Here is a 15,229-nt window from a genome sequence, read left to right as displayed (position 1 = left end):
AGGTGAAGGCAATTCTCCTGTGATTTAGGAAGGGGAGGAGCCTGGCTGCACCTCTCTTAGAGCTCATTTAAGGGCTGACTGCAACTGGGGAAGGATCTCTGGTTGGAGATCCCTCCCTTGTGGAGTCTCTCCTGTGAGCTTACATCTTCAGACAGGTGAGCACCTTTGCTTTTCCTTTGAAATACCATCCTATCAGCACTAGTCCCTTTGCTGTTCTGCTCCTGTATCGCCCTTCCACTGCATTAATCTTTCTGATTGTAACACTATTTTATGGAAATGTTAGACACTGGTTGTCAGGTGCTGTTCTGGGCAGTACAACTGAGAAATCTGAGGAGTGGTTAGTTACTAATCAGTCTTAGGAGTTCAGAAGCTTCTGCTGTTTGAGGGTTGCATCTTGTTAAAAGGGACTGTTAAGGAGGGGCTGAGGTCAGACTGGAACAGCAGCAAGTCAAATAAAAGCTGTGCATTCCTGCTGTTTTCCTGCAATGATTCTGATAACCAGAACTCAAAAACAGCATAAAAAAGGCTTTAATCCTACTGTTTGGGTGGTGTGTATAACATAACAGATATGATTGAAACAGGAGTCATTACTTGTTTTACATGCAATTGATATTAGTAGACCTGAGTTAGAATTCATTGCACTTGAATTAAAGGAAACAAATATTTGTTTTCATTACAAGCCTTATAGCAATTGCTCTCTTAAATAGAGTGGCAGGTACTTGTTTAACTGTGCTAAGCTCTGTCCTAGAAGGACATGGAGACATGTATGGTAGGGCTTTGCTTTAATTCCGTCTATGCGCTATTTTTGCACCATGCAGAGGTGTGAATCAAAGCAACTGAAGTAAAAATCTGAAGACATTTAAACATATACCACACCTCTAAAGAAGACACTCTTAGTACATAAAACTCAGTTTTTGGAGTCCTTATTGAGGTATGTAGTTTAGCTCCAAATCTTTTACTGAACTTAAGAAATGCTTTTATAAGCATCCTTCTGTTTCAGAAGTTTTGGTGTCTTACTCTAAAATGCAGTGAAATAAGAGGTGGGCATCCCCTGCTTGCCGTGATATTCAGATTATGCCCTATATTTGGGGTTGGAGTCCTAGTATTTGCTGAAAAGAAATATTTCTTCAGTTATTAAATGGTAAAAGGCAGCATGGATGAAAGATTTCAGGATAGGGTACCCTATGTGCAGGCCTACAATCCTGCATTAATATAGTCACAGCATTAGCTTTCTGCTTCTTTTCTGGAGAAAACAGTCATTTGTCAAGTTGTTTAGATGCTGCCATTCCTTTTTTTTTGGTCCAAATCCAGTGGACTCTGAGTGGTACTTTGAGGTCTTGAACTGTTTATTTTAGATGTGATGTGTGGAGATCATGCAGCATTTGTTTGAGGACTGATCATTGTACATCCCCAGGAACTCTTCTCCAGTGGAGGAGTAACTGAAGTCTCAGTGTATTTGAGAGCGGCTGCCCAACTATAGGGGTAAATCTGCATCTTCAGGCCCTGTTGCTCATGCAGCCAGGTGGATATGATAAATGTTTGTCTAGGTACTCCTGTGGCATCTGTCACTACAATCTTTGCACACCTCATCTATTTCAGTGAATGCATCTTTAAGCACTTTGAAGTGGTGAAGGTAAAGCCATCCATCCTATGAAGAGCTATCACAAAAGATTGTCTGTTATTGTTCTGATGTATTAGTTGTTTACTTTGACTTTCAGTGCAATGACAGCTAAATTGCTTACCCCTTTGATTTTCCTTCTGTTGAATTATCCTCACTGAAGGTTACTGAACAAGTAAAAAGTCTTGTCTATTTTCTTTTCCTTTTTCATGCTTGGCAATGTCTACATACATGTGAAGGGAAGGTAAGCATAGGATTATATCCTTTTGATGTTTTATCTGTAAACAGTTTTGGAAAAAGTTGTATGTGGGGTTTTTTGTATCTAGTAATTTGGTGCTTTCTTTTCATTTTTCTGTGCTTCATGGCATCAGAACAAAGATGTTAGACATCCCACCCCAGTTAACTATAATCTATAAAGAAAGCTAATATTTTGATTTTAATGGAAAGCTTTTTATTGCATTTCCCTAACATTCATAGTCTGAGAGTTCTGGGAGGATAGCTGCTATCTCTTGTGATTTCAAGGAAAACCATTACTATTAGTCTGATACAGAATTGTATTGTGATTTTAATGTATGTGTACTCACAGAAGATAGATTAAAGAAATTAAATAATCCAATTAATCATATTTTGAAGTGCAGATGTGTGATTTTTAGTAAAGAAATTTAAGCTTTAATGTAAGCTGTTGTTGCATCTTACATGGCTTCAATGTGAGACTAATTTCAAGAATTCTGATACTAAGCTTTTACACCACTCTACTGCATTTTGAAATAGCTGCCATTTTTTTTTGTTGCAAAGCAGGCATTACTTAATCAGGGATTTGCTTTATGTATTTGATGTTTTGTAAATACTGCGGTAAAACTCAAACTGCTTATCAGACTCATTTTGTTCTTAGGTACGTGGGTAATAAAGGCCTAATGAAGCAGACAAAATGCTAATTTCCTGGGCAAATCTTCAGATCTCTGGACCGAAAATGGGTAGTCCTGCATCATGCAATTGTTTGTACTACTTCTGAACATCAGTCTCCATTGATCTCTTAATGAACTTGAAGAACCCCCCTTCCTAGTGAAAACTGGGAGTGGTTAACCTCAGTCCAAGGGAATTTACAGTACAAATAATCATGCAATCAAGTTCATAAAAGCCTTTCTAAACTATCTTTCTCAACATGACCTGGTAAATATAGAATTGGGTAGAATGACCCAGGATATTCTGCTGGGTGAGACTTTTAAGTTGTTTGAGCCTGAATGTGTGGTTTTTCTGAGCTGCTCTGCTTCATGCAGCTGCTCTACTTTCCAGGTGGTCTGTGACCAAGAGCATTGCTTCGTTTGCCTACTGGGGCTGAATCCTACCCCTCACACTGGTGGACCATGTCAGTCAGTTGTCACTCTAATGTTCAGTGCTGTTAAGGAAACTGGGGCAATCTGGGGGGGGGGGGGGGGGGGGGGGCGGGGAGAAAAGAAAAGCCAAACACAGAGTTTGGTTTGGATTATGCTTAGGTAAGTATTAGGTGAAAATGTGTCAGCTTAAGAACTTTTTATAGGCTGAGATCTGTATGGTCTTTAACATCTATGTATGCAGGAAGTGATATGTGTGTATTTTCAGGCTTTGAATTTAAGCTATGTCACGAATGCTAACAGCAAGCCCGTTCTTTTCCCATTATAAAGTGTAAACTGAATGATAAGGAGTTTCATTGCAGCCTAGAGATGAGATTAGCAATAGTCCATAATAATTTTATGTAAGCCTACATCAGCGAAATTTGTAAAGTTTTGCAGTTTTAACAGGGATATTAAAATAAATGATTGATCTGCTGTTTTCAGTCATATGAAAGCATAAAATCTTAGACGCAGTAAAGTCAGCATGAATTCCTTGTAACTATTATATGTTGGTACTGCCTGTTTATAGTGGTGTCCTGTAAATCTGAATTCTTATCCTGCAGGCTTGGGGCAGTTAATTTGATGTAACTAATGAGGCTGGCTAAATGCATTGGTCTAATTCTTCGTTGTAGAAAAGCAAGAGGCTCAGTTCCGCAGAAAGTGTACAGCAGGGAGTGAAGTTTACAGAAGCTGTTAATGCTAAAGCAGTGCTGCCTTTAGTAGTATTTTGGGAGAGGAATGAGATAAAACTATGCTCAAAGTCTGACCTGTTGCAGCCTGCTTCTGAGGTGACAAAAGGGAGAACAGTGATGGGGTCATTCCTGCTCACTGAGCAGGCTAACGCCACGAAGCTGCGGAGCTTACTCGCTTGTCATGGATTTTTGTATGATGCTGAGAGGAAGGTGGGTAATGACTTAGTTTCAGAGTCCATCTTCAAAAAATGTTTACCATATCCATTTAGTAGAGAAACTCTAGCCATGTAAAACCCTGTTAAAAAAGGTAAAAATTCTAACAGTAGAACTGTGTATGGGAAACAACAAGTCCAATAATAGAAACGCCAAGAGTCCCTGAAAGCCCAGAATGCAAATTCATACAGTGTAATTATTTGAAGTCTTCACATGCTTCTGCTTTAAACTGTCAGCAAAACATGCATATATGGAGACATCTAGACCTCAAAGAACTAAGGTTCTCGAACCCTAGAAGAAATGAATTGTTCTCATCTAGTCGGTTATTTGTAGTTAACTGTATTCTCATTAATGTGTAGCTGTAAGAATAGGTTTTAATTAAACATCAGAACAGGTAGTAAAACAGATTTCTCAGTGTCAACTGATGGCATTCAAAAGTAGGATGTGAAGGTAATTCTGAGTCAAGGAAAGTTTGAAACTGCCTGTAACGATTTAGGGGGCAAGCAAGAAGGTGGCAGAACTGAGTGATTTCTTCTTAGTGTGCTGCCAGGATTCAAGCACATATTTGAACGTGTGAACTCCTGAATTACAGAAGAGGAAACAAGTTACTGGAGTCAGTAATTTTGGGGTGTACACTTGTATTTTTAGGTTGTAGATTCTTGTGTTATGCTTGTATAGAGCTGTGTGTTCAATCACTCCCAACTGTTACTGTCTTTGATTTTTGGTACCTGAAGTGTTAGCTATCTTGCTTTTTTTCCTCATTCAGTTGGTTTCATTTCTAGTGTAGAACAAGCAGATACAGTATCAGAGGCTCTCATCCCATCCAATTTACCCAGTTTTAGGCCAACCTTTAGACTGAAATGTTTACTTATGTTAAGGATATGGCAGAGTTGTGTTCACTTGATAGCATGGTGACTCAGTTTTAATTTTTTTACATTTAATATATGTTTGAAATACAATGGAACAATGTATCTGTAGAGACTGACCAGTGAGGAACTGAAATGCAGAAGATGAAGTTGTTGCATAAGGGAAAAAACCGTAATTGAAGTACTTTGTTTTTCTCTCTAAGTTGGAATTTATTATAGCATTGTTTCCTATCAATATATCAGAGAATAATCATTATTCATATGTCAAGTGGAAATATTTCTAGTTTCAGGTCAAGAGATTTAATTCTATACACATCTTTGCATGTCTTGGGAAATCTTACCTTAATCTATTAAACATTTTGCCTGTACTGAAAATGTTTTCAAAACAGAGGATGGGTTAGGCTGTCATTTTCATAGGAGACAGGCCTGTAAATCCTACTGGAATTTAATGTTATGTTTTAAATTTCAATTCCCTTATTTTGGAAATTGTATCCCTATTTTAGATAAATTTGTGATTTTTAAATTAAAAATGTTAAATTATTGTGTCCTAATATCAAAAAATGACTCCAGGGCAATCGTTTTCATTATGGAGCACTAGAGGGAACTTGCCGTGTTGAGGTTCTTTGCTGAAACAACAGAATTGATAAAAATTTTGAGTACCGTGTGTGGTAGTTCTCTAGAATGTATGTGTTCTGCTAGAAGTCGTTCATTTGTTTATTTGAAACACCTCTTCTGTTCTCACAGTTTAAGGGATGCAACTCATTACTTTTTCTCTGATTTATTAATCACATTTCTCTAGTTTTGTTTCCTGAGAGAAACCCAGAAAGGCCAATTGTAACAAAGAGCTTGTATGAATGTCTACATTAGAACAGTGGAAAAACATAGGCATGTTTCCAAATTTCATTAACACTGTGAGACAAAAGGGCTGTTTAATGTCAGCTCAGCTGCTGTTTGGACAGTAGATTACTTAGAAATCTGAAATCCCCTTAGCCCACCTTTGTTTTTTGCATCATTTTATTTGTCCAACTTGCATTAATTGCGTCACAATATGCTGTAATTATTGCTTTAGTGCTAAGAAGAGGCACATGATTTTGAAAACTAACAAGCAGCAGGCACTTAAAGATGAAGCATTGGTCAGTTCAGTCATCCATTATTCTGTCTAAAAGCTGTACTGATACAATTATTGGAATATGGAATTTAATTCCACCCAGCGAGTTGGGTAGTTTGCAACATAAATTATAAATGTCTCTCCTTGCATGTTTACTTCTCCTTTTTTTGTCTGGTAGCGTAAACATATTGGTAGTACTTGTGAGCAGCTAGGAGGAACAGGAAGGTTGTTTTTCAACTCTTTCAAATTGCCCCTTTCTTATTAGAAATATTACTTAAATCAGGTTGTTCATGGCTTCCTATAACTTTGAAGTTAACAATACTTTCAGGAAGAGGTTATGTTAGATGAGCTCTTGATATTCCATCTGTTTTAAATTTTCAAATTGCTTATGAATGACAATATGACTATTCTTTTTCCTTCTGAAAGGAAGATACCGAGTGATTGAAGGCATAATGTCTCCTGTCAGTGATGACTACAGAAAGAAAGGCTTGGTTTCAGCAAGGCATCGGATAGCAATGGCCAAACTAGCACTGGAGACGTCTGACTGGATTCGAGTTGATCCATGGGAGACTGAGCAGGAGTCATGGACAGAGACGGTAAAAGTGTTAAGGTAATTAAACTGTTTTTTCTTAATGAATCTCCTGACTGCCAGGAATCTGTCAGGCTGTCAGGTCAATGTACAGAACCTGCTCATATAGAACATCCAAGCAAAGCAGAACACGTCTGTTTATGGTATCACCTCTTAGGAGGCAAAGTATTAGATCTGTGGCAGTGAAAAATTCATGTCACTTTCCTTCAGAAGGGATGTCCTAATCATTATTTCCCCATTTTGAGTCTTTCATTTCCTAGAGCAAAGCAGATAGGCTTTGCCCAACTAACACAGTACTCCCAGGTACTGTTCTTGTGCTGTATAAGTCATAAGATGCTGCATTGAAAAGCCTTTGACAAGAATAGGCCCTGCAAAACTGCAGCCATTGAAAAGGTTCAGCATGCAGAGCGCTTGGCTCTCATGTTACTTCCCTTGTTTTTAACACTCTAACCAGGTAATACAGAGACCCTAATCCTAAATTACAGGAGTTTACAAACAGATCTATTAAGATAGCTAATTCTAGGTTAGCTGACTTGGCAATATTATGCCTATAGGTTTATCTGTTCACAGTTGATTAAAAAAATTCTCTTATCAACTCTAATGTCTCTAATGTTAAACCCAAGTCCATAATTGCTCTTCAAAATGACTCAGTTTGCTGTTACTGTGCTAGAAGGAAAAATGAAGGATTTGTCTGAAACCTGCCTTGAAATGTATTTTTTCCCCCATGAGCTTTACCTTGATAACACATGCAATATGGGATGAAATATATAAACATAAACTTCCTTTGCTGACTGCCTTTGGAAACACATGTAGTGTGAAAGTCTACAGGTACTGTGAAAGTAGAAGACTTCAAGAAAGCATTCTTCAGGAAACCAAGTGTGCTGTCAGAAGTATTAATTAGTTCTCATTCCTGCCCACATTTTCTAGCTTACTTTCTAACTGGAAACAGTGAAAACAGTTAACTTATTCCAGGGACAAAGTTCAGCATTAGGGAAGCAGTATCTTAATGAAATAGCGCAGGTAAGTGATTGGGTCATATGTTGTAACTGTCATGTTTGAATAGTTTCTTAAAACTCCTCCTGTTACCAGTATTTTGCGTTGTACACTTCAACAGAACTTTGTGTCCTGAAAGGTAGTCATGAATAGTATTTTCCTACAGTACTTCTGAGTGTGATGAAATTGACACATTGCATCAAAATCTTTAGACTTTACAGAGACTAGCAAATAGTTTTGGCCCAAAAGAGTTTTTAAGCACCAGAGCTGTATTCTACTTGTGGCAGTGTCATTAGTTGTCTGTTACTTTAAGTGAGTATAAAAATTTTGGACTATCCCAAGGCTGCTCTTTCTTTAAACAAGAAAAGGTAGCACGATAGAGCTATTTCCTCATTAGTTGCCATGGCTGAATATTCCTAGGCAAGAAAGCAGCATTTTTAATACCCAAAGAATTACATTCATTCCTCATAATGTAAATTTAATTGCAGTAAAGATCGGCATTTTTTAAAATTCCAAATTGATGGTATGTCGTGCCCAACAAGTTCTGCTGAGTTGTGCTTGTGATTTAATTATATAGAGACTAAAAGCTCTATACAGACTTCAGAAAATGCTTGATAAACGAACAGATTGGCTTGTCCTTTTTTATATCTCTTTCAAATAACATAATCCTCCCCACCTCAGCATTTGAAATGCCTGCTGAACAGACCTTTTGGCAGTTAAGATTTTGCATTGCTTGTGCTGTGAGTCCTGCAGTGAGTTCTTTGCCAAAAAATCTCAGTTTTGAATTGAGGCCCAAGAATGTCAATCCATGATATGAAGTTAGTGTACTTGACTATACATAGCATCAGTCTGTTTACAAGAAGGCAGGATTAAAAATAGAAATGTAGGAAGGCTCAGGCCAAGCTACTGCTACCTACTTTCTCCTGCCATATGTCCCACACCGCTTGTCTATTCAGTTCCCTTACCCGATGGCTGAGCAACAAAAATAACTGCAGATAATTATGCAGCCTGGCTAGCTGCATATTCCTTGCATTCATGCAAATTATTACTGTGGCTCCAAGTATTTGGAGTGTACACTCAAATCACTAAATTAATTCCTTAGAACAGATATTCGAAAGGTTACCTCTAGTTTTGTACACATTCTGAATTTGGACAGAGCTAAGGGCAAAGCTGAACCTTACAGCCCACAGTCTTTGCTGTGATACAGCTGTATAAGCCCGTAGAGTCACTTTGGATGTGTAAATACTAAGCAGACATGTGATGCTGGCATGAGTACTTGGCTGTACCAATTTATGTGAGCATTACATAAGCATGGCTTATGACAGTCCAAGCCAGGGCCTGTTTTATACAGGCAAAGCTATGCTGATTTGAAAGAAGAGTGGAGATGTATGTTGCTTGCCCTGAGAATCTAAGAAGGGGCCACTACCATGGGGTGATAGTACTAGTACTCAGGGGGACAGCAGGGATTTGAAGCAGCAAAAGAGCAAAGTAAGTGGAAACTTGAAAAAACTGATGGAAGGATCCTTCCATGTTCTCGTGAGCCTGAAATCAGTGAATTAAGAAGCATACAAAGTATGCAAAAATCTTGAGAGAACTGTATAGTTTGAGTTTCTTTGAGTTGTGATGAATTTAAAGCATGCAGTAGAAGCTCAGGAAACGTGTTTTTGTGGAGAAGGGGACGAGAGAACAACAGTATTTCCTTCTGAACACTTTGAAAGAGCGTGTGTTACAGAAACACCATATCTGAGGGGTTGTATTTAATCAATAAATTAAATGCAGTGATTCAAGTGTGATTTAATGTGTTTTCAAGCAAAAACCTACACGATGTTTTAAATTCAATGTTGCTATAAGAATTTCTGTAATGGTAGAATTTCAAAAACAAATTGAAAACCAGTATGTCATTATGTGGATTGCACATGGATTGTGTGAAATTTAACTACATTTCTACTAATCTCATGGTAGAACGAATACAGTGATTTTAACAAATTCAAATCCAAAGTGCATAAAAGCAGACTGTTCTTGAATCTGAAAGTGCCAGGTAATCGCTTTGTGCATCTCTGAGAGGATTATCTCACACAGAAGCCTTTATTTTACATGTAGGCACCATTACAATGAGTCAGTCAGACTGCTCCAGTCCAGGAAGGAAATCATGAAAAGCATACAGCCCACAGAAAGATCTACAGAGAATTCCCTTTCTTCCCAGTACTCAGGTTGGTTCATAAATGTAAACACAACTTTGTTTAGCATTTAACAACAATGTAACTTTACAGAACTACAATGAATGATGAAATTGGACACTGTAGCTGGGAAGTTTTGATTGTTGGGGTGGTTGGGGCTACCTGCCAAGAACAAGCGATGCCAGCATGACTGCTTGTGTAGTTACTTTGTAGTAAGTGCCACATAATAAGGAGATTTCCACAACTCTTCACCAGTAAGAAGATTTATTTGGGGTTTGTATTACTTTTTGGTTTTCTAAGCATCTCTAGCTGTGTCAGATGCATGCTGTGACCCTGCTGTTTTGCAGTATAGAGTATACTAATAAAGAACATTTAAAAATAGGGATTATTTGTGATTGTTATATGATTTACTAAGTTATATGGCTGCAATACCAGTGATGCTGATGCACTGATTTTTGTTTTATTTTGTTTACTATATTTCTAAATAGAAAAGCTTCACTGGCATTGGACTTATGGCAGATTCTGGGAAGTCAGCTTTTGCTTGCCTATTTTACCTGGTTCCCCAACTTCCTTAAAGTATGGGTGGATCTCTGATATTTTAAACTTCTCCTTTAGTGTTGAAACCCATGGACATGAATAATCTATTTGTTATTTGTGGTCACACTTAAGTTTCCAAAGTATGGGCTGCTGTAGCACTAGAGATGGAAGAGAAAGTCTGTGGTGTTCAGGCAGCAGCTGACTCTTGCCTGATGGAATTATTATTGAAAAGTGTAAGTCACATTTTTCTCTTTATCACACCGAGGAGAATTAGTGTAAAAGTAGATAAGGTTATTTTGATTCTCCATTATGTAAAAGTTCTCTTCGGGGCATTTTCTTCAGCTTTTCAAGTTTTGTAGCATTTTATATTTAATAAAACAAAACACAAAGTTCAAACAAGTCTTTCTTTCCTGTTAAGTTTCTTGGTTTAGAATCAATCAGTCATCAGCATAGGTTTTTTTCTAAAGTCAAAAACAAAAGGTACAGTAAAAGCTGGGTGAAAAGGACTGGCAAGAAATAGATCTCCCTGTCTAGAACATAGTGCCTGGATTTTTTTCTATTTGTATGCTACCTGACAGCTATTTTCAGAGAACAATCTGTTTAGTGTGAACAGAAAAGTCCAGCAACCTGTTACTTCTTTCCTGTTCTGCTTCCAGCACTTTATCAGACTGAGCCACAATATGGGCTTGGCTATATTAGACACACTTACCACTGAGGAGGAATGGAACAGATTTTCTTCACTTCCTGTTGTTGCATATAATGGGGCGGAGTACAGGGAAAGATCACGTGTTACTGAAAACTCTGGAATGGGGTATAGTTTCTTGCTCAAAAATGTGTTGGTTAGCACAGACCTTCTAATGGCAGGCAACTGTCACCCAGTTTCCCTCCATCACAAAAACTTCTCTATAAATTCATGTGAGGGATCAATGAAACCTGTTGAATCAGGCTTTTCTCTGGAGTTTGCAGGAAGGTTCTCCTATATAAATGAAGCTTTTGCAAAGATCAGGTTGAATTTAATGGTGCAAAATTCCATGACATGCTATTTTTCTACTAAATGTATTCTTAGTGAACTACAAGATTCCCTTGTATGGTGCTGACTCGTGATCTTTTTTCCCCACATACAATAATCAGGTAATTTTAGTATATATTGCAAATAAAAAGGTTCATTAAGGACAGGTATAGAACACTTATTATGACTTTTTAAATTTAGCATAACTTATTAATGCTATCCATTCAGAACAAAGATGAAATAGAGAAGACTGGGATTTTTTCATTTTATGTTTTCAGTATCTGAGCTCTAAATATCAAACAGCTAAAACTAGTTTCTTTTGGTTATTCTTATGTGCTGTGATAGCCTGTAATGCCTACAGAACCCTGGAGAAGTCCCCAGAGAGCTCAGACTTCCTCACCTCTGTTCTGAAAACTGTTATGGAAGCATAAAATGTGAATAGCCTTACTGAAGGAATTAGGTGTTAAGTGTCCATATCTTCATGTGAGTGTTCAATGTTTTGTTTTTATTCAAAAGTAGCATGCTAACTAGTGTAAACAATGGTTAAGCAATTCAAATGAAACCACTGTATTACAAATTGCTCTGAATAAAATTCCATATATATATATATCTAATGTTCATTAAAAGCTCCTCATAGCTCTTTATATGTTGCTCTGGTAGGATTTGCTATCTCTCCTTGATTCATTAAGTCTATCTTTGCACGCAGTATCTCTTTTCCTACTTAGAAGAGATGGTTAACTGCCTTCCTTTCATTTAATATTGATTTCTCTGCACCTCAAGTCTTAGTTGGCTCACATGGCCAGCTTTGCTGTCAACTTTTCCCTGGTGCAATCCAACAGCAGTTGTCCTTCGCTAGACCTTGCTCATTCTTAAGTCCGGATACTTTGAATTTTTTCCACTACAGCTTATATCCTCCTTTCCCCTGTGTAACACTGCCCACCATTCTTGATTGAACTATGCTGATCAAAAATCAGCGAAAATTTCCCTGATTAAGACATGCCATATTCTGAAACTAAGGTTATAGTACTTACCTAAAAAGAAATTAAGAGCAGCTATTTGGTTTTCATACCCAGATTGTAGTAGTTGCAAATCATTACTTAGCAAAGTGTCCTTAAAGGGCCAAAGACACTTTTTTGTTGGCACAAATGTGGAATTTTTTTTGTAAAGCCTAAAATCTCTTAACTTAGTTTCTAGTTTATATAGGGCTTTTCCTTTTGAATTTCTGCATTGGATTGAATCTGCTGTTGTACAAATCCTATCAGTTTCTGATCATTCATCAGCTATTGCAAGTATGGACGTTATCTTGGAGTTTCACTCCCTTGCTGCCTAGTCTTTATGCTAAAATTATTCTCATGTTTGTTTGCTCCTTGCCATTTTTTAGATTGTTTGAGTTGAAGAATCATTTTCCCCTTTAATGCAGCTTTGAGTGATGATGAAGTAGGTATGGTAATTAATTGTGATCAGACACAAAATCCAAGCTAAATTATTTCTGTAACCTTTAGAAGAAAAATTGGAGTAAAAGATAAATATTTGATATTAAAACCATTGTAAGTATAATGTTCCTAATCTTCTGATAAAACAGAGCAAGTGTAGAAATCTCTTATTTCTTTTTGTCTTTCTAGTTCTACCAGAACTAAAGCTGCTCTGTGGGGCTGATTTTCTACAGACATTCCAGACACCCAATCTCTGGAAGAAAGAGCACCTCCAAGAAATCGTAGAACAGTTTGGTTTGGTCTGTATAAGCCGTGCTGGCTCTGATCCTGCTCAGTATATCAATGAATCTGAACTTCTAACTAAATGTCAGCACAACATCTTTCTAGTGAAAGAATGGATTCAGAATGAAATCAGTTCAACGCAGATACGCTATGCCTTGCGCAGAGGATTAAGTGTAAAATACCTCATACCAGATTCTGTCATAGCCTACATTGCTTACCATAATATCTACACAGAAGAAAGTGAACGGAAGAATGAAGGTGATTTGCTTCAGCCTCTGAAGTTGCACAACACGGTGGTAAGCCCGCAAAATGACAGATGCCCATAGTTTATGAAATGGACAGACGTGGCCTTTTCTCCATGAGAAGCTCTTGAAAGATGTTTCTTCTTGATAAGGGGAAAATATATTGACCCAAAACTTCCTGAGTTCATGGTGTTTTAGTTTATTTTTTTTTTGCCTGCTGTAGTGCTTCATAAAATCAGCACAATTAGTTGAATACCATAAAAATAGAAATAAGGTTTTAGCAATAAATAATAATCTCCAGTAATGTTTAAAGGTTGAGCATAGTACTTTCTGGATTTGAAATTCCTTAATCCTATGGACAGGTTAAAGATGAAGCTGCCTTACTGTTGTGAAGCAGCAAATTGAAATGAACGGCAACTTCCCTATTTTTCTTAAAAATAAAAACACTCCTAAATGTTTACTTCATAGGACCCCATGTAATTTCTGTTTCTAAAGGGTGTAAGGTAAACTACAGGTGCATTTTTTTGACAGATGGAGAACTTGAAATAAAGCAAGTGCTTCAAGATTAACGCACTATTCATATCAGTTTTAAGCCTCCTGATTCACAAATGAAAGACAGTCCTTGTCCTGCTACATGAAGTGGATTTCTTTGCTTCTCTGACCTGGGGTTTATTGCACGTTATCTACTCCAGAGCCTTGATGAGCACATGTCCAAGAGGAGTGTGAAACATTAACCCTCTTTTTAAACAGTAAAAAAAAAAAAAGCTACTGATGTTCTTGGTCACATGGTGAGGTAAATCAAAATGTATTTGTTTTCCATTGATGAATGCAACGTTTTCTTGCTGCATTTTGGATGTCTAGAAATGCAAGATAAGAGGAAAAAAGAAAAACCTCTGAAAAACAACGGAAGCAAAACACCAAAACCTAAAAATGGCCTTTTGTCCCAAGTAATATTAAAATGCATGTGATTTTTCATAGGTCAGTCAAGCTTAAATTTGTCATATAAAACATGTAACTTGTCTTTTTTCTACAGGTGACCTCTTTTGAATGATATGGGAAGGTATTACCAAACAAAAGAAACCAAAACATTCTTAGTTCTAGTTTGAATATAAACATCAAGTTACAGTAAGTCATTCTTTTCAAAAATGTTACTGACCCTAGGTACATCTCTTTGTAAAGAAAACCATTAATTCAGCATAATATTTCAGTAAGCAAGTAAGATGGAAAAAAATACAGGTCTTGTGCCAAAATAGAGGTGTACTTTGATAATAATGGTATGGAGCTCAACCTGTACCATTTGAAAAGACATGATAGAAAACATGAAATATGTAAGAGACCGTCTTAGTATTTGAATGCAAATGCTAGCCAGAGAAATCCATTCTCTTGCATGTGGGTTGCGTAACTTGATTCTGTCTCACTCACTTTTTAACAGGATGCCTCCAGCTATCCTGTGAGTTAACGGCAAGCTCTGGAGGGTTGCTCTACCTTTGATTTTCTTATACTCGGGACAGAGGAAGGAGAACAGCCAAAAACCTGACTGTAGGTCTCAGGTGTAGCTTCTTATTTTAATTTTTAAACAGGACTGCATAAAACCATGGTATACTAGAAGATTCAACAGATGTGGAAAACTAGCTACTCGCTTGTCTGAAAGTGAATGGCTGCTACTACTTCACACTGTGAATGAGTGCTAGCATTTGACACTTCCTATAGTGCTGCTAACATGCAAATTGTTTTCTAACCTAAAAGTACACATTTGGCTCAGAGTTAATAAAATGTAGGTGAGTATGTTTGGAAAGTATCATAATTTTGAATTGCTGAAATCAGCCTGTGGACTTCAAGGACTTTTGGTCTAATGTACTGGAACTACTTGGATATTAGCTCTTTGAAGTAAGGAACTCTGCTCATGTAGGATTTCTCTGTACTAGATAAAGGTGGGAATGTGGGGGCATACAGAGCTTGGTTTTAGGCATCTTATTTGTGGAAGGGAAATTCTTTCAATACATACTTCAGGTTATTCAAGTCAGGCTCCTATGCTATCAGTCTTGAACAAACCCTCCTTTATTCTATTGGTTCTACAAGGATATTAGCTTTTCAATCTCA

The 15,229-nt window shown here is 37.3% G+C and overlaps 1 protein-coding gene across 7 annotated transcripts in view; it reads left to right on the top strand.

The window, feature by feature from the left end:
- The window catches only part of NMNAT3 (nicotinamide nucleotide adenylyltransferase 3), a 43,952-nt gene that overhangs the window by 12,143 nt on the left and 16,580 nt on the right, over nucleotides 1-15,229 (top strand). For 2 of the 7 annotated variants that reach the window (XM_046898576.1, XM_046898574.1), the window contains exons 3-6: nucleotides 6,294-6,477; nucleotides 9,550-9,659; nucleotides 12,795-13,183; nucleotides 14,163-14,254. In XM_046898576.1, coding sequence (XP_046754532.1) covers nucleotides 6,294-6,477; nucleotides 9,550-9,659; nucleotides 12,795-13,183; nucleotides 14,163-14,180 — 701 coding nt within the window. In that variant the 3' untranslated portion in view covers nucleotides 14,181-14,254. Of the gene's footprint in view, nucleotides 1-6,293; nucleotides 6,478-9,549; nucleotides 9,660-12,794; nucleotides 13,699-14,162; nucleotides 14,908-15,229 lie in introns of those variants that run through there. The other 5 variants (XM_025153447.3, XM_046898577.1, XM_046898579.1 and 2 more) reach the window with 4 other exon arrangements.

This window comes from Gallus gallus, chromosome 9 (assembly GCF_016699485.2).
Source record: "Gallus gallus isolate bGalGal1 chromosome 9, bGalGal1.mat.broiler.GRCg7b, whole genome shotgun sequence".
NCBI classification, from domain to species: domain Eukaryota; kingdom Metazoa; phylum Chordata; class Aves; order Galliformes; family Phasianidae; genus Gallus; species Gallus gallus.
Note: the sequence above shows the minus strand (reverse complement) of the source record. Positions and strands in the feature narration are given on the sequence as shown.